The sequence below is a fragment of the Copadichromis virginalis genome, linkage group LG20 (genome assembly GCF_057382275.1).
Source record: "Copadichromis virginalis isolate Kocher_CV1m ecotype Utaka linkage group LG20, C_Virginalis_male_GT1.1, whole genome shotgun sequence".
NCBI lineage: Eukaryota > Metazoa > Chordata > Actinopteri > Cichliformes > Cichlidae > Copadichromis > Copadichromis virginalis.
Window position 1 is genome coordinate 23,120,755 of NC_140637.1, and position 19,493 is coordinate 23,140,247.

General features: G+C 43.7%; 1 protein-coding gene across 3 annotated transcripts in view; it reads right to left on the reverse strand.

Moving 5' to 3' along the window:
* The window catches only part of zbtb46 (zinc finger and BTB domain containing 46), a 63,367-nt gene that overhangs the window by 37,449 nt on the left and 6,425 nt on the right, over positions 1-19,493 (reverse strand). For 2 of the 3 annotated variants that reach the window (XM_085443039.1, XM_085443037.1), the window contains exons 2-3: positions 2,977-3,200; positions 1,920-2,859 (exon numbers count right to left, since the gene is read on the reverse strand). In XM_085443039.1, coding sequence (XP_085299165.1) covers positions 1,920-2,859; positions 2,977-3,162 — 1,126 coding nt within the window. In that variant the 5' untranslated portion in view covers positions 3,163-3,200. The remainder of the gene's footprint in view (positions 1-1,919; positions 2,860-2,976; positions 3,201-19,493) is intronic. The other variant, XM_085443038.1, reaches the window with a different exon arrangement.

Here is a 19,493-nt window from a genome sequence, read left to right on the forward strand (position 1 = left end):
GGCATCCAACTGAAGGAGACCCAATCCTTCCATTCTTCGCCATGCTGAGCCCAGTCCCAAAACCCGGGTGAAAGCGAGGATAAATGGTTGCCTTTTGGCGAGCACCAGGCGAGTCTACACCAGCAGCAACACTAGACTTCCTCTAACCTTTAGGTGAGACAACACCTTTCTTATTAATGGCTGCTTCACCACAGGCAGGCTTAAACTCTTCTTTCCACCACAGCTCAGAACCATGGTTATAGCCAAGGGACTTAATAGAGCCATTCAGCTTGTGAGTGCATGTGGTTCTGGCACCGTACTACAATCACAAAATCAGGGACCTGGGACATTTTTATTAATTTAATCAGTTTACTTTTTGTTGATTTCCAAAGTGGGTTTAATTAGTTTTAAAGGCCTTTTTTTATTATAACATGCGGTTGTTTACCAAGGGCAAGAAATTAAGAAGAATTCTGTCTCCTCATGCTTTTGATCAAATTCAATCTTTCTTTAACTTAAACTTCTTCTTTCTGAAGTATAATTTTTAATTTCCATTTCAGTTTGTGAAAACATTTTTTTGTTTTTCATATCCACTCCCGGTTTTAGCTTTAGTAACCGCAATAACCTTGCTTAGAAGACTTTGAGATGCACAGCCTAACTCTCGTAAGCCCGGTACGATGCACTTTCCAACGTCCGTTTCTTTTTGTCTCTGTCGTTTTTCCTTCTCATTACCCCTCTCATCTGCCACTCTCTCTTCCTTTTCCCTCCTCTCGCCCTTTCCAGAAGGTCCTTCCCTAAACCCCAGAGAGAGGGGAGGAGCTTGGGATGGCGAGGACGCGCTGGTAATCCGTGCAGTGACCCAGGTCAATTCAATTATCCTGTTTTCTTTCGCTGCGCGACGCGTGTGCCCATTTCACAGCCAACTCCCTTAATGCGCCCAGGATTAGCTTCCCTTACTTTTAATGATCTACCTATCGACGCCTTGGGCTTCACATAGACACACACACACGCTCACACTCACACAGAGGTGAACGAACACACACACACACACACACACACACACACACACACACAGACAGGTAAGTTTTTCATGTATAAGTTTTAGTCTAAAGGAATTCACTAAACACACAAGGCCGAGGATCAAGACAGGCTTTCTCAAAATAAATATGTGTTCATGAGTGTGTTTGCATATGCATTTGCTTGTTTATGTGGGAGTGTGGCTTACATAAACTGCAGTAAGGAGAGGATTTCATTATCCATCTGCATTTACCCAGGCTTCACCTCACACCTCCAAGATTTGAGATAATCATCTTAGGCCTAACACGTTAGTGTATAAGCTCGCTAATCTCAACCCCGGAGGAGGAAAAGAGGTCATTTTATACTAGTAAACTGTGGATAGCTGACATGCATTGAAATACGCATGCAGGAATGAAAGTATTAGGCACTAATGCACCGTATTGTAAAGTGTCATGCACACTCTAATGCACATAAAGTCAACAAGGCAATTTAATTGCTCCAACACATCTACTGGTCTGTTGGTTAGAAGATGGCTTTTAAAAGATAAATTAGATTTTGCTACAGTTAGGTGTTAGGTGACACTCTCACCCAATTAAATAACCTGATCTTATTATTTCACCAGTAATCACTAATTACATGACTGGATAACTAACTAAGTAGGGACCAGCATTGTAAAACTCTAGCAACTCCAGGACACCCTAAAGCCTCAAAGTCATCAAATCAGCACCACAAAGGGCTTTCTTTGGCCTCCCTCCATCCTACCAGTTTTGAGAGCCTGTCCAATTTAATTCCATCTGCTGCTGTTCTGTTGACCTGATAATCTAAAGACCACATTTCTGACCTAAAGACACCCGGTTTGTTTTCACTATTACTGCTTTTAAACTTTCCACAAATAGGAGAAAGTGTTCTAAGCTTGTCAGTCCTACCTGGGATATCCTGCCCGTTGTAGTTCCATCCAGCTACAGCCAGCATGGAGGGCAGAGGAGATCCAGGCCTACTGTCTCTTTCTCTCTCTCTGTCCCGCTCGCGGTCCCAGTTCCTCTCAGCCTGCTGGGTAATATGTCTGACTGTGTCCTTGTTCTTCCTGTTCTTCCTTCGCCCTGATCCTGACAGAGGTTGCCAGGGCCCTTCTCCACCTCCTCCACCAGGTCCCCCAGTCCCTTGCTCCGCCTGGCTTTGGGCTGCCCCCCTGGGAGTGTCCCGGGGATGAGAGGAGGAGGCAGGGGATACCTGTTCCTCTTTGACAGTGATGCCAGGCCGATAGTCGTGAGGCCATGCAGGCTGAGAGTCATGGCAGGCTTCTTCCTGGCTCTCATGGCTCTTCGGTGGTTCTTGGTCCTCCTTTCCATACGTGCTGCCACCCTCATGGCAGCTGGCGATGGCTGAGTCCCCAGAAGAGTTGGCCGGGCTGGTCCGGCGAGCCAGCCAAGGAGAGGTGCTGCGACCAGACATGATGGAAGCAAGGGCTTCAGACGCCATGCCCACTATGCCCCCTCCGCCTCCTAAACCAGCTCCTGCAACACCCCCTGCCCCTGGTAGACCAGCTCCTCCTCCACCACCTCCAGCGCCCCCGCCTCCACCTAGGCCAGCAGCAGCCACAGCGCCCATTTCAAAATCGGCCAGCTCATCAGCCATCTCTGAGCGGATGCTGATGTCTAGTGCAGCCTTGATGAAGCTGTGGCAAGCCTGGACAATATCTGTCATCTGCAGGTAGCTGGCAGCTGACATGACCTCAATCACATTCTTACTGGTGAGAGCAAGGTGCGCCGAGTACATGAAGTCCAGGATGGCTTTGAAGCCTGTTGCTGTGACAATATCCAGATGAGTGACAGTAGTCTGGTGGTGAGGCTCTGCCCCCTTTTTAACCTGGAGGGTTATAAGAAGGAGTATTAACAGCAGTGGTTTAAAAAAAATATTTACCTCATGCTATAAAGGAAAAATATCTGTAAAAGATCATTTTTTTGCCCCAACGAGGTCTCTTACCTGGCAGTAAAGAGTCTTAAAGTAGCGTGACGATCCCAGGAGGACATTCTTATGAGCTTTGAAGATCTTTCCGTCCACAATGACACAGGCATCGCAAAGGATGCCATGCTGCCTCTGCTCATTGAGCTCTCTGAGGAGCTGACGGTAGTGAGACGAGATCTCCATGTCCTCCTTCCTGTTGTTCATCTGTGTAGTTGAACAAAAGCCTCTCCTCCAAACATCTGCTGGAAAATTAAAGACGACGTGCAATCAGTCAACTAAATCTGCAAAACATATCAAAATATTTTAAGTGTACCATTTCAAATGTACAGTACGGACATCTGGTTTCTGCAATGCAGAGAAATAGATAAATATGTATATATAGCAGCAATAGAATCTAATCCACTTTTGCAAACCTTATTTAATTTTCATGTAACGAGGGGAGAAAAAAATTGAATTTAACTGAACCACTCTTTTATAGATGAGCCAGGGTAAGGATATATCAGTAATGACTGTGACATAAAAAAAACAAAAAAACCTGACATCAATGGAAACCACATCTCAAATGCCGTAGTTTGATGTCTAAAAACAGCCCAGTAACAAATAGTCAAAATTCTCTGTGTTTAAACCGTGTCTGACAGGTACATTTATGTGTGTGTGGGAGTGTGTGTGGCTGCGAGTGTGTGTGTGTGTGTGTGTGTGTGTGTGTGTGTGTGTGTGTGTGTGTGTGTGTGTGAGTGAGTGTGTGTGTGTGTGTGAGTTTGTGTGTGAGAGAGAGAGAGCATGTGTAAGCTCATTAAAAATGTCAGTTAAAAAGTGTAACACTTTCACAAAACAGTTGTTGAGGGAGCAAACAGACTCATTTAGTACGGACCACTTCACCATTACATATATCAATAAACACAGCCTCGGTTCCTATTTGTTTTATTTTTATTTTTTTTCTCGTTTCCCTTTGACTATGAATATTCAATCAGCTGTCTAGTTAAGACAGAAATCCACTCTTGAACCTTCACCTCAGTGTTTGTGATCTTGCACGGTTCAGTCAAGGTTTGCGAACACTGAGGGTTTTTTTTTTTTTTTTTTTAAACTACAAAGAAAGGACCCTTAATGACAAATTGTGGAGTGGCTTGACTGTCAGGGAACAAAGATCTAACTTTCATGGTGGTACAACCGGAAGACTGTCATATTTTATTGTTATTCTTGCAAATTAAATCCCATAAAAAAGCTCACGACTTGAATGTTTACAATCTCTTATCTCATAAGAGAGATTCTACTTTTAGCCACACAAATAACAATTTCTGATTTGTCTTTTTGTTTTTTTGTTTTTTGTTTTTATCATTTTTTTCCTTTGAATGTAGATGAAACAGTATAGCCTGCTGTGCACAGGTTAGGTGACACATAAGATGTACTGTGAGCTCAAACACTGGAGAAGCGCTGCAGGAAAAGGCCATAGCGAGGGGAGTGAAGAAGGAGACAAAGGGAGACGTGAACATCGTTATGTTGAACCAGGGAATAAGGTGGCAGGAAAACAAAGAGAAACCACATTAAGATTTTTCAAATACAAACATGTACATGCACACAGAGAGAGGGAGAGAGAGGGAGAGAGAGGAAGAAGAAGACCCACACATGCAGGCAGTACATTAGCCAGAGCATTAGCAGCCGCCGCTCCTGCTCTTGTCTCGGTGAGGGCTAAATCGTGGGGACGCAGAGTGTTACCAAACGCAGCAGTGATTTGTTTTGGGAACGCCACAGCTGTCAACTCTCATGGGCCATTCTAAGAGATGACAGCTCGGGTTGGCCAAGGTGACAGCAGCGTTTGCTCGGGGGCCGGCACACTTCAGGTCATGTTTAGCAAAGCTCTGCTCAACCTGATGGCTTGTAAGATCAGATAAATCCACAGTGTCTCCCACGTCCACTTGGACAAACACACCTCCTATGAACAGCAGTGGACAAGTGGATGGAGTGATGGTGACAACTAGTGAAGCCTGCCTTGCACAAGTAGAAAAAAAAACAATCAATGCAAAGCACGCTCAAAACCTTTCGCTGTGATTGGTGTTCGTCAGAGAGAAAAAAAAACTGCGAGGAGGAGGAAAGTTGGATGTGAAGGTAGAATAACAGTGTCCCTCAAAGTCTCAAAAGGTACGTTTTGACGCAATGCTTTTATCCACCAGCTCACACATTTCTCAGAAAAAATCTATTGGCAGTTTAACCTTGAAATATTTTTTCCTTTCTGCATTGCTCTGATAGAGGTATTGAGAGTCTTCACCTCTCACCTCTGAGGACAAACCAAGCAGCTTTAAAGACATAGCTGTTCTGCTCCTCATCCCTCTGCTCTTCTTCTCTCAGGGCCACTGGCACATCCAATTGTATAGACAAGTCTATAAGATAGACTTGCTCTCAGAGCCAGATAAAACACAAAAGGAGTCATTTATTCACTGAGATATCTTCCTGTGGTTTCTGTGCCTGGCGTTTTTTTCTCCCAACCAACATGGATGGAGAAATAAAGGGTCACTGTACAGCACACACACACACCGTTCAGCAGCGGTCAGCACGATTTCAGACATAGATTTGTTGGTAGTTTAGAGGAAGTCAGCTATAGCAAGTCATTAGGTGGAGCAATAATGTCTTCGCTCACACATTTAGGATCAGCCAGCTCTCTGTTTCCGTCTGTGTTACAAAGATGACTGAATGAGTAACGTGAAAAAAAGGAAAAGAAATTTAAAAAAATTGTGTTTCTTTGTCACACTAACCAAACTTTCTTTGGGTTTTAAAATCAAAGTTGGACAAAGGACATCTTAAGAATCACCTTGGACTTTCTAAAATTGCACTATAGGAATGTTCATTATTATTTAATGGTGTGTAGAGAGAGGGATTAACGTCTAAGTTGAAAAAGCCGGCAGATTAGCAGGTGATGAAAACAACCATTAGTTACAGCCTGTGCAGGAATCAGTTTGTAACAAAATTCATTGCACATCTATAACTGAGAGAAGTCAGAAACGTCTGACACAGATATCGTGCATCAGTGCTACGCACCACGAGATGAGGGGGAAAAAAATGTGATTGTAATTTGATCTGACTTATTTTAAATACAGCTTACAATCCTTATCAGCGTATAGTTGCGACTTTTCATATTCTGCTGTGATGGGTGTCCATAGATCTAATGATAATGGCCCTGTGGTAGTGCTCTGATACAATAGACCAGGTACAAAAAAGGTGTCATTGAGTTTGGTTGAACATAATGTGAGCGCGCAGCTAGAATTGCACCCCAAAACATGTTAAATGATGCCTTAGATTTACCAAAAGCAGCAACCAGTGGAGTGTAAAACAAGAAAAAACCCCAAACAGCAGTGACTGAGAGCAAAAGAGAAAGAAAGGGAGAGGTATAATCAGATTTATTGCCTCAACAGACTCGAGACATACTGAGTTAGTCGTTAGGTAGAGAAAAGCAGCTTTAATGGAGAGCGCTTTGACCTCTAAACTCTTTGCTTGCCTAATTGGCTTGTTTAATTTCAGCATGTCCAAATCCCTCCAGTCAAAGACTCCTTTTCCAGAGGAACCAATCCTGAGCTACACATAAACATCGTGTTCATAGTAGCTTCTCTCTTCCTTAAAGGTCTCCGCCTTTTTACCCCAGAATCACCAAGACCAAAACCCATCCCTTCTACAATATGAGTACAGCCTGCAGTTATATTAAATCATTACTTTTTTCAAATATACTGTATATATCTGATGCAAGAATGGAAGGCAAGGTAAAATGAACTTGTCAAACAATCAGCCATACAGAGAGCGAGCCAGAGACTTTTGCGTCTCATCCAAAGCATTAGCAGTCTCACCAAGGCTACAGAAACTAAAGCCTGCTTTCAGGCTTTAATGTTTGTCACACAGCAGGAAGAAAAAGCTTTTCATCCTTCTATGAAATTTCACTGCAAAAGTGAAAAATAAATAATGAAAAAGAAGCAAGGAACAAGTCATCAGGAGGCAGGCTGACAGTCTGTGTGCGCCTGTTTGAGGTCAGAGAAGATTGTTTCAGTAAAGCATGCCACTGGAGCTCCAAGTCCCTGTCACCCTTCTGAGGCCAAATCAAAAGTGACTGTCCTCCTTAACCCCTCCTTTCTTCACACACACACACGCGCGCGCGCGCACATACAAAATCAAAAGCACCGTTCCCCTCAAAACACGCACACACATTCAGTCCCTGCCCCTAAATACACAATACACATGCAAGAACTAAAAACACCCACGTTCACACGCTTAGCAGAGCCGTCATGGCATCACACCGGTTTGTCCTGGTCACATCACGGCAAAGTCACTTTAGGCCCCAGCCAGACGACTAAAGAGATGAGACGTGTGATGGAGTGAGAGAATGGGGCTTCCTCCTTCTTCTGTTTCTCTTAATGCAGCCTGTCCCTCTGAGCCACTTCTCTGCCTCCTTGACCGCACAGGACCGAGGGGAGACGGAGCGCAAGGTCCTTGTGGATCAAAGGCAGAGCGATACTTTGTTTGTACTAGGGTTTAACACAGAGCTTTCACGGCAGGCCAACGCTGAGATTCCACGAGGGATTCGCACATCACTCTGGATGAAGAAGTTACAACATGTGCAACATCTTCGCACAGGGTGATAATATGGGATTGCACGACATATTTTAGCAAATACAACTCGCTCAAAAGCACACTTTTACTTTTGGTGTTTGTTGATTCAGCCGTCATTAACATTCCTGTCAGCAGGTACACAGATTAACTGGCTTTAAAATTCCTTCATGTGCATGTTAGCAGTATCTGGGCAGTTTGCAGTTGTATTTATTTTGAATTAAAGGATTTCCAGTTGGTCAGGGCAAATTATCATTAAGTGGCCAATGTGCTGCTCGCAAAACCGCCACCCTCAGCTAATCACTCCAAATTCAAATTGTGGCCTTCTGCTCGACAAATGTAACAATTCAGCTCATTATTTGATAAAATGAGTTCGACATGTCAAACCGAGTGAACACAGAGTTCACACAGCCCCCATTTTGAGTGGCCACATAAATAAATAAATAAAGCCATTAATAAATCAAGAGAAAAAAACACAAACTGATCAAATCATGAGAGTGAAAACATTTTAAAAACATTTAAAGTACAGCGTGAACTTGTTTTTGCGCGTATAAAATTTGTTTGGTTCATTTACACCACTTTTCTGTGTTTTGCATTTACATTGTTGTTTCAGATATTTCTTTCAAGAGTCTATGGAGACCAACGGCAGCTAAACGAGATCGAATATTAGACTTATGTTCAAAATAATGAACATAGCACAGCACGGATTACAGAATACATGCCAAAGGGCACAGTGCTGCAATAGATCTCTTATCTTTACTAATACAAGATCAATTCATTTAATTCATAAACAAAAGCAGGCCTTATTACACTGAATTCCCCCCATTTAACATCCCTATCATTATCTTGGCGCTGTCTTTGACAATCAGCAGGGGAGGATGCAATAGAAACTGGCCAGAGATTGAAGAAGTGAATGAATATAAGGAGGTAGGCAGAGGAATATCAAAGCGGGACTCGGTAGCCAAGAGCTGGCATTTATGCTGTCAACCACCCCGGCTTCATGCCTGAGCTACAGAATTTTATCAGTTAAGCTAAAAAGGCAACACGCTCCTTTTTGCATATTTTCTAGTACTGACTTGCACCATCACCCTATCATATCAGAGGCAGTTTCTGTGGAAAAAGGAACCGAGGTGGCAGGTCTGAACTGAATGATTATGTGCTGTGTTAACCTTTCAAACAAAGTAGAATAAAACTAAGTTGTTTATATTACGTGGCTTTTTGACACTAATACCGACAAAAATAAGAGGAAGTAAGAATTTGTTTATTTGAATGTGAGTGGACTCTTTTTTTCTGCGTAATGAGAGAAAAGTACTGGAACAAATTAGAACATGCATAAAGGGAATTAAAATGATATTCGGCTGAACAATAGAGGCACTGTTCTTACATACACATGTGGCACAGGGCAGCTGTTACTTTCTAGTTTCAAATCTACTGCTTCCACTACTTAAAAAACAAAACAAAAAAAGTTCTATTGAATTTCAAGGTTTATTATTTTCAATGTAAAACTGAATGTGTGATGAGTGTTATCGATGTTCACCGAACACTTTACAAATCAGGGTCCTACAAGAGGTCGCGTTGAATGCGGGACGAGGTTACGCGAAAACGGAGCAAGGTGAAGAATCAAAAGGGAGACAGAGGGAAAAAAACGTAGAGCTGGAGAGATGAGAATGGAAGAGATAAAGACCACTGAAAAACAGAGAGAAAAAAAAGAGCTAGAGCAGAGAATCACAGAAACGCCAAGGCTAGAACGATGGAGAGAGAAGATAGAAAGAGGGGGAGACAGGAAGAGAGGGGAGAGTGACTCCGGCAGCCAATATTTTTTAAACAGCTTTGCTTCCACTCAACTGGGCATCAAGGCCATTATCCCGGGGTTAATCCCCAATCCGACGGAGCTGGCAGCCTTCCGGGACAAGCCAGGGTGGCAGTCCATCAACAAGGCGGGCACGAACAAAAATAACACACACATACTCAAACACATGCATATGACACAGAGCCAGGCCCAGGCAGGCATGCAAGCAATTAGAAAAATAAAAAATAAAACAACAAAGCTATTAGCTGGCTTGTTCTTAGCTGCTTTTTCCTTTATTGTCAGTTGAAAAAAAACTATTGCTAATCTCTTGTCTGTCATTTTATCTCCGTTTCTGACTTCTTTAAATCTCCCTGTAGGTTTTCTGTGTTTTCTCCCCTTCTCCCCTTGTTTCTTTTATCACACGCCCTCCATCTGTCCACCTTTATTTTCTCCACCTTCCCCACCAGCTCTAATCATGCCACATTTTGCACCTCTACCTCACTCTCCCTTTCTCTGCCCACTCTCTGTTTCACTGGCCGGCATCCAAGGAGCCAAGGTGGAGGAAGAGATTGACTCAAAGAAGGATAGCCATGTCATGTGGAGAGGGACCAAAGAGAATCCGGGAGGCTTAGGGAGACTTAGCAAAACTCCCTTCATCCCTTGCTTTTCCATCCTTGGTCACACCTTGCACACACTGACCAAAAACAATACCCGCACCTCCCTTATTTTCACCTGAAGACTTTCATGCAGTTACCTGTATTTCTTCTTATTGTTTTGGGTTTTTTTTTGCACATCCAAAAAGATCAGCCTCTACAACCCTCCCATCATTCCGTCCCACTGATCTATACGGTTAAGCAGCTCCAGACGTTTTCCAGCACCATGCATTCTCACCTTCAGCCAGGCAGGTGTTAAGCCTAGAGTGATCTAATGGAAATCCGCTCATAGTAAGGATGGACTGGGAAAGAGGTGGGAAAGAGGTGTGACTCAAACACACTGGTGTTGATGTCCTTTACCTTAAATACCCTGGCTGGGTTTCAGCTTCACCTTAAATGCCTTGCAACCTGTGACACTACTTATTATTTTAGAGTTTTAAAAAAAGGGTGAGAAGATCCATGTGACCATCTCTCTGTTGTCTTTTTCCTGTGTCTTCCTCCTTCACACTCCAAGATGTGTGTGTGTGTGTGTGTGTGTGTGTGTGTGAGTGAATGTAGTTTCTGGGCTATCTTTCTCTCTAGGCCCCTAAGCCTGCTATGTCTCCCATGGTAACTCCCTGACTGACGACCCGGGGCTTAGCCTAAATTCTCCCTCTATTAAAAGCTGTGAAATGCAAATAATGAAACATCTCATTACCACTGTCGGAGAACCCAAAATGAAAGGGGGGGGGAGTGGGAGGGAGAAGCGCAAGGCTTGGGGGGTTGGGGGGGTGGAGGCAGCAGCCATGGACTGTAATACAACGAAAGAGGGCTATACCGGAGGGAGGAAAGGTGAGAGGACAGGGAGAAACAAGCGAGAGCTGGAAATAAAGGAAGCAAGGATAGACAAAAAGGAAAGGGAGGATATAGGATATGAAGCGCGTGAGAGGATGAGAGCAGATCTCCAGACAGTGCGTCGTTTCTTCCATACACGCCGTCATCAACAGAAAGGGGACCGGGACTAGCCAGACAGAGGGAGCACCCTGATAAATAAATTGCTGCAAATGAGCAGGTTTCATTCAAATATCTAACAGCCAGTGCTAGAATCTTCCACAATCACCTGCAATGCATGTGCAGGTAAAGACGGGAAAAGGCTACTGGTTTGTGAAAAACGTTTGCGGTGTACGTGGAAGTGAAATCACCAACAGGAAGTGTTCGTTTATGGTTTTTTAGGTGGGTGGAGACAAGTGGTGTAAGTGTGGCATTAGAGATGGGGGTGGGGTGGTGGGGGAAGGTCACTTGTGAGAATGATCACATCACCTTATGTGGTCTGTTGGTGTGAAACCCAAGTTTCATGACTGGAATAGTTCAGAGACTCATCTGCTGATTCACAAACCCCTGATAGTCTGAGGAAATTTATGGGACGTGCAGGTTTTAGCGTTTGGCATTGTCTAATAGCAGGATTAGTCCATGGCTTCTTGAAATCTTTATTTAAGAAAAGATTCCAGAAAAACAGCCCCATTTGTGATCCATTCTGATGGATCACAAATGCATCGTGTCTTTTACCTTCCTCATGAGGGAGAGTAGTAGATTATCTGGACTGCTGGAACAGATAAATTCTCCCTCTTTCTTTATAAACACCAAGGTTATTTCTGTATTTTCAGTCCTATTGAAAAAAATTACTTTACACCCATCACTGCAAAATCTCTACATGTGTGTCATACAGGGGAAGGAACACAAGCTGAAGCAAAAAAAAAGAAAAAGAAAATTATGCAGACGAAAACTTGAAGACAGCTTTTGCTAACAGACTTTCAAGTTAAACTTTGGCCAACTGTACTGCATAACTGCATAAATATGTGGATGCCAGATCACAACACATGTAACATTAATAGTTCTTAGTGAACACCTCAGTCTCCGCTTTACTGAAATGGCTTTCCACATGATTTTGGGAACGAGCTGCAGGGATTTACTTCCATTTGGTAAAAGAGAATTTGTAAGGTCAGTTACTGGTGATGGGAGAAATTTCACTTTTTTTGTGAGGGGGGCATTGTTAAATATTTGCTGTGGTTCAGTCACCAACTCACTCCTGTCACTGCGTCAGTATACGGTATACTGCAGTGGTTATTTCCGGCATGTGTCCCTCACTCTGTCGTGACCAAGAGGTAGCCTATCTGAGGCTCTCATTCACCTACTAACTCACCAACTCCATCAGTCCTACACTTCTGGCATTTCCCAGCTCTCAGCCCCTGTTTATTCAATGTAAGCTTATCCTCTTAGTCCCAGGTTTAATTCTTAGCCAATCATATGCTAGCTTACAGCATGCCCTTACATGCATCATTGGCTGTCATTGGCCATAGGTGGTGAGTGACGCTGATTTGATTTTATGTTTGACAGAGAAGTGGAAGAAAAACAACGAGTTGCTTGTGCAGTAAGATGAATGTAGTGAATGTATAATTCTTTTTGGAGATTTGTTCCCTGCAAACAAATGATTTGCGACCATCACGACACTACCACTCCCTGTTGAAGGTTAAGCTCATCCCAAAGACCCTTTATGACTTTGAATTTAGGGCTCTGTTAGTGTTGGGTGCTTTTTTTGAGACTTGATATTTGTTGTTTATGCTTTTGTCTCTTTATTCTGCCGATCTAGCCGCCTGCCTCTTGGTACATACCAAACTTGTAAAATGCAACTGCTGAATAGCTGCGCAGTGTCTCCTTTTTGTTGTGTCGAGCTGCAGTTGTACACAGACGCTGACAGATTGAAAGCGAGATTCTGAATGGCAAATCTAGTGCAGCGGAGACCTGGCATTGTATAGTACTGCAGAACAAAGAACCGGTGTGAAAGTCTCTGTTCTCATGTCAGACAAGCATGTGAGCTAACAGAAGCAACAACTGCCGCACGTTACTGGTTGGAGATATTGATCATTGAATAACATATAAGGTTGTATAGTTAAAGTGTACAAAGATTCCTAACATCTTATAGCTTCCACTTGGACCCCCAAAGCTTACTGGTTTTGTCCAGTTTAAAACCAAACAAATATCTGAGAGGAGATTTTGCTTTGATTACAACAAGCAAGTGCATATGGGTGTAGGGGTTCCCTGCACACACACACACACGTACACACGCACACGCACGCACACACACACACACACACACACACACACACACACACACACACACACACACACACACACACACACCACATTCACACCTTTGTGAATATATTGGCAGTCACCAGTTTTTGAACTGACAGCACCCACCCAGTTGGAAACATTTAACATATCATCCAACCTAGACTCTGCGCAGGGAGTTAAGTACTGTACTTCCACATCAAACATAGAAAAAGAATAACAAAAGTGGTGCTGGGTGCCGTAGCGTTAACCCTTTCTAGGGCACTCGGTGAAATACTTTAAACTTCAAAAATCCAACTATAGAGAGTTATTGAATGATATTATTATTGGACTTTCTTTAACTTTTGTGACTTGTTCATTTCAGTGATATGTTGCGCATCAAGTTCCCATATACAGTGGGGCAAAAAAGTATTTAGTCAGCCACCGATTGTGCAAGTTCCCCCACCTAAAATGATGACAGAGGTCAGTAATTTGCACCAGAGGTACACTTCAACTGTGAGAGACAGAATGTGAAAAAAAATCCATGAATCCACATGGTAGGATTTGTAAAGAATTTATTCGTAAATTAGGGTGGAAAATAAGTATTTGGTCACCTCAAACAAGGAAAATCTCTGGCTCTCACAGACCTGTAACGTCTTCTGTAAGAAGCTTTTCTGTCCCCCACTCGTTACCTGTATGAATGGCACCTGTTTGAACTCATCATCTGTATAAAAGACACCTGTCCACAGCCTCAAACAGTCAGACTCCAAACTCCGCCATGGCCAAGACCAAAGAGCTTTCGAAGGACACCAGGAAAAGTATTGTAGACCTGCACCAGACTGGGAAGAGTGAATCTACAATAGGCAAGCAGCTTGGTGTGAAAAAATCAACTGTGGGAGCAATCATCAGAAAATGGAAGACATACAAGACCACTGATAATCTCCCTCGATCTGGGGCTCCACGCAAGATCTCATCCCGTGGGGTCAAAATGATCATGAGAACGGTGAGCAAAGATCCCAGAACCACACGGGGGGACCTGGTGAATGACCTGCAGAGAGCTGGGACCAAAGTAACAAAGGTCACCATCAGTAACACACTACAACGGCAGGGAATCAAATCCCGCAGTGCCAGACGTGTTCCGCTGCTGAAGCCAGTGCATGTCCAGGCCCGTCTGAAGTTTGCCAGAGAGCACATGGATGATACAGCAGAGGATTGGGAGAATGTCATGTGGTCAGATGAAACCAAAGTAGAACTTTTTGGTATAAACTCAACTCGTCGTGTTTGGAGGAAGAAGAATACTGAGTTGCATCCCAAGAACACCATACCTACTGTGAAGCATGGGGGTGGAAACATCATGCTATGGGGCTGTTTTTCTGCCAAGGGGACAGGACGACTGATCCGTGTTAAGGACAGAATGAATGGGGCCATGTATCGTGAGATTTTGAGCCAAAACCTCCTTCCATCAGTGAGAACTTTGAAGATGAAACGAGGCTGGGTCTTCCAACATGACAATGATCCAAAACACACCGCCCGGGCAACAAAGGAGTGGCTCCGTAAGAAGCATTTGAAAGTCCTGGAGTGGCCTAGCCAGTCTCCAGACCTCAACCCCATAGAAAATCTGTGGCGGGAGTTGAAAGTCCGTGTCAAAACATCACTGCTCTCGAGAAGATCTGCATGGAGGAATGGGCCAAAATACCAGCTACTGTGTGTGCAAACCTGGTAAAGACCTATAGTAAACGTTTGACCTCTGTTATTGCCAACAAAGGTTATGTTACAAAGTATTGAGTTGTATTTTTGTTATTGACCAAATACTTATTTTCCACCCTGATTTACGAATAAATTCTTTACAAATCCTACCATGTGGATTCATGGATTTTTTTTTTCACATTCTGTCTCTCACAGTTGAAGTGTACCTCTGGTGCAAATTACTGACCTCTGTCATCATTTTAGCTGGAGGAACTTGCACAATCGGTGGCTGACTAAATACTTTTTTGCCCCACTGTATGTTTCCTTGCACAAAAGGTTAAGCTTGGCCAAAACTCGACATAAAAGAAGCAAGAGATTCTGCTGTTTGACTTCTACCCATTAATGAGTTGGACTACAGCAGCTACTAAAAAACAAAACTACAGTAGGGTGCTCACTGGGTTGAGCAGGTAAAATATGTGCTGCAGAGGCCAAGATTTGATTCTACCCCGAGCCATTTGCTGCGTATCTTCACCCCGCTTAAACTTTCTCGTCCACTCTCAAACCACCCTGTCCCAATAAAGCCCAAACGAAATAAAATTACAAAATTGATGACTCAAGTTGTTTAAAAGGCATAATTTTCATTTATTGTACTCTTCTCCCCTGGGCTTGTTTTTATATCCCCTCATCTCGTCTCCTCTAGTTTCTCTTATTTTGGCAAATCTCAGTTCTGTTTTCAAAAGCACCAAATGGCTTTGTGGCCAGAGCGATGATGACAATATAAGGCTACGGACTGGCTCAGAACTCACATTTAACACTTACTCTGATCTCTCTCTCTCTCTTCCTCTCCATGCCAGCGAGCCACTCGCTGTGTGTGTGTGTGCAAATGTGTGTGTGTGTGTGTGTGGTTGTCCAGACCCTCTCATAGGTCTTAACACAAAACCTGTCACAGCAAAAAAGCAACCTGTCACGACTCAGCTAGACACGACTGTACATGACTGCACCACAAAGAACACAAGCAGGCTGTTCCCGAGCTGTTAAAACAGTCACTGCAGCCACCAGCTCCAAAGGTCTCAGGCAAGAACACACACTAGGACACAAGCACACACATATACACACATAAAGCAAGTGAACAGTGAGGAGGAAATGAGACAAAGGGTTACCAGGAGAGGAGGAAGACAACGTAAAAAAAAAAAGAAAAGAAAAAAAAATCACGTTGTATAGTAGGCCTCAAGGACTACATGTCTGAAATGTCTGACAGCTGAAAGCTAATTGTTGTTTGTTGGAGTGTGTGGTTTTTCGATGTACAGCTGAATGACTGAATGATGGTGACTCACTGCTGGTGGCCAGTCGCTATCTGGTGCCGAGGCGGGCGTCCAGAAAGTGTGTCTGTGTGTGTTAGGGTAACTTGGTGAGACTGTCGCTCTGTCAGACAGCAAACAGAGGCATCTTTCTCAAATCCACACTGGGCCACAGCTTACAATGAGCTCACGCAAAGAGGGGAGCAAAAAAAAAAAAAACCCACGACAGCTTAAGTGTGTACTCACAGGTTCAACAGGCATACCCTGCATCACCCTGAGCAAATATTACGAGACTTTACTCCCTGCTAATCTTATTCACAAACACTCTGGAGCGCACATAAAACTAAACATTTAAAAAAAAAAAACACACATCATTGTACTGTATTAGCTTAGCACTCCACATACAATATTCACTCGTGACTAACACTCCCAAAACTAACTGTACTACTGAGCAGCTCTGGGATTTACATATAGTGAGCGAAGCGTTTATAAAAACACATTTGTATATAATAGCCCGGGGCTGTGTTGTCACTCATCAAGCTGATCAAAAAGCAGCTGCTATACAACACTGATGAATCTTGGAGTGCTTTTGCAAATCTGTCCTTCAACGGCAGAAAAAAAAAGGAGGTGAGATAAAGGGAGAGAAATCAAGGGGAGAGGAGAAGAGTATCTAAATATAGAGAGACTCGCATTTTGGAGTCAGAAAAGAGACAGTGAAGGGTAAGAAAGAGGCAGGGAGACAGGAGATGTAAGAGAACGGAAAGAGAGGAGGAGAGACAGGGAACTAATACAAAAGCAACAGAAATGGAAGGAGGTGGAAAAAAGTAGCCTTCAAGCTGCAAAAGAAGAAGGAGGGAGTATGGAAAACCGTCAGTATAGACTCATTAGGTTTCTCATCTACTGCACTGCTTAGTGGACTTCTGGAGAACTAAACACTTAGTGTTAAGTCCACAAGACTTAAGAGTTTAGTACATGACACAGGGTATCACCACAGGCATTAGTCAATGCATAGCATCGATATGGAGGCTCTACCTCTTCAACAAAAAGGCTGCAGCTCCTCTTCTGACTAAATTCTTAGAGTAATCAGCAAAGATACAAAATCAATTACACTCGTTGTCTTCCTTGTTTCGCTGCTGTGCTGTGCATGGAGTAACTGCTCCATTTTAATGGCATACCTCCGAAAGCTTCTGGCAAAAAAAAGAAGTGGATTTAAGGTAAAGTTTCAAGTAAAGTTTCTTTTGTTGGAATGTAATTGGTTTTTTGTTGTTGTTGTTGTTGTTGTTTTTTATAAAAAAGGGACTTTTTAAAGGACATTTGCATTGACGGAAGAGTGGCTCAAGGCCATTATGTCCACTGTGACTGACGAAAAGTGAGGCTTGATCAGACAAACGCTTCACTTCAATCCTCACTTCGGTCCTGATACCTCATTTTCTGTCACCCCCTCCCTCCTTATCTGTCTGTCTCTTCACTCAGCCAGCGTTAAGTTGAACGTGACGCTGACTGTCACCTGTTGACTGCTGCCATGGCTTGCAGGCTTTTGGAACTACTGCTTGCCCGCCCACCTCCCCGACCCCCAGACAGCAATGGAAAGAACTGTAAATTCATAAAGAGAAGAAGGCATAAGAAACACAATGAGCGAGGGAAGGACAAAAGGACCACTGTGTAAACTCTCACCATGGTGCTCACCATCGCTAAGGACAACACCCACCACGGAAACCTAATTTTGAAGAAGTCACACATTCCCACATTGTGAGCCAGTGCCAGTATCAGGTGTCTGTCCAAACCACCAACCACCAATCAACTGCCACCCCCTTCATGACACACCAGCACACACACCAAAACAACCAGGAGGGGGGAGGTGAGATACAAGACAGGAGGGAGGGAGGGAGGGAGGGATGCGGGGGTGAAAAAGATAGAGTAAAAAAGATGAGGGCACGGGGATAGAGCCAGCTACAGACAAAGGCAGACAGAATGGCAATGAGTGAAAAGAGGAAGAGTGAGGAAAAAAAATAGAGAGAGGTGAAAAGCTCAATGCCATCTCACTGTGCTAGAAGAGAACAAAAAGACAGCAACAATGACGCTTACATATGCATGTTTCAGTTAGTGTGTGTGTGTGTGCCCGTACATGTTTGAAAATGCGGTGTTGGAAAGAGTGGTGACAGGGCCGTTGGGGAAATTTGCCCCTTGCCACCGAAAAAGGGATGTGAACCTACTCACTTCTGTTCCCATGTGGATTGGCTTCACCTCTTTTGTTCATAAAGGGAACTACACTGACACCGAAGAGCCCATAAAATGTACGGCCACTATGACAAAGGTCCACTTGTTTCGTTGATTTATGAATTTCACATGTAAACACACAAAGGATGTGGTTTTGGAACAACAAAAAAAAGCTTTGTTAAAACCTTTCTGAAGTGAAATAACTTCCTCCAGTCCTAACAGAAAACTTACTGCAAGTTGAACGGCTTATCTTCACAGGTAATACCGCATCTGAGCTAAGTCTGTTGGTGTATTTGGCAGAAAACTGGACCCTGCAACTTTTCATATTAACAGAATGTATAAATATGCGCTAGGGTCAAGGGGAAGGATAAAAATGAGAAAGGGAACAGAGAAAGGGTAAAAATGAGAAAAGGAGTAGAGGGAGGGTAAAAATGAGAAATGGAGTAGGGGAGGCCACATGAGGCACCTGGCCCACTTACAGCAGAGGAGGGGGTGGTAGAGGAGAGACGGAGGAGGAGAGGTGGAAGATTAAGGAGTGGGAGGGGAAAAAAAGAAAAGGAGAATTTGGAGAAGGAGGAGGAAGTGGAGGGAGAGGATGAGGAAGAAGAGGCCTGGAGAGAAAAAAGTCAGGTTGATACAGCTGGGACGGAGCAAGGGGAGGTGGGCGCAGGGACGACGGGGGGCTAGGGCAAAGTGAAGGAACGCAGAAAGGTTAGGAGAGAAGAGGATGTGAGATGAGAAGGCAAGAAGAAAAAAATAGGAGATGAAATAATGGGAAGGGGGAGAAGGGCACAGGGGGAAGTGAGAGCGGGAGAGAAAGAGAGAAGAGGTGGAGGCTGGAGACGACGAGGTGGCCTTGTGATGTTGAGAAAGGAGGTGGTGTGCGCAACGAATCTGTGTGCGTGTCTCTCTTTGTGTGTGTGTGTGTGTGGGTGTCTGAAATTATGACGAAAAAACTAACACCTCACCCAAAGTATGAATAACCGACCACAACAGGCCAACGTAGGTTCAATCTCTTCTCCCAGCACATTCGAGCAGCCTGCCTATACCACTAATATCCCACTAATACCACCCACAGTCCTCGCTCCACCTCACATCAATGAATATTTCATGTCCTGATGGCACTTTTAAAGCAAAAACTAATTAGCAAATCCAAGTTGATCTGGCATTAGTCATATCAGGCCAATTAAAAGCCCAGTCCTACTGTACATGTTAATGGCA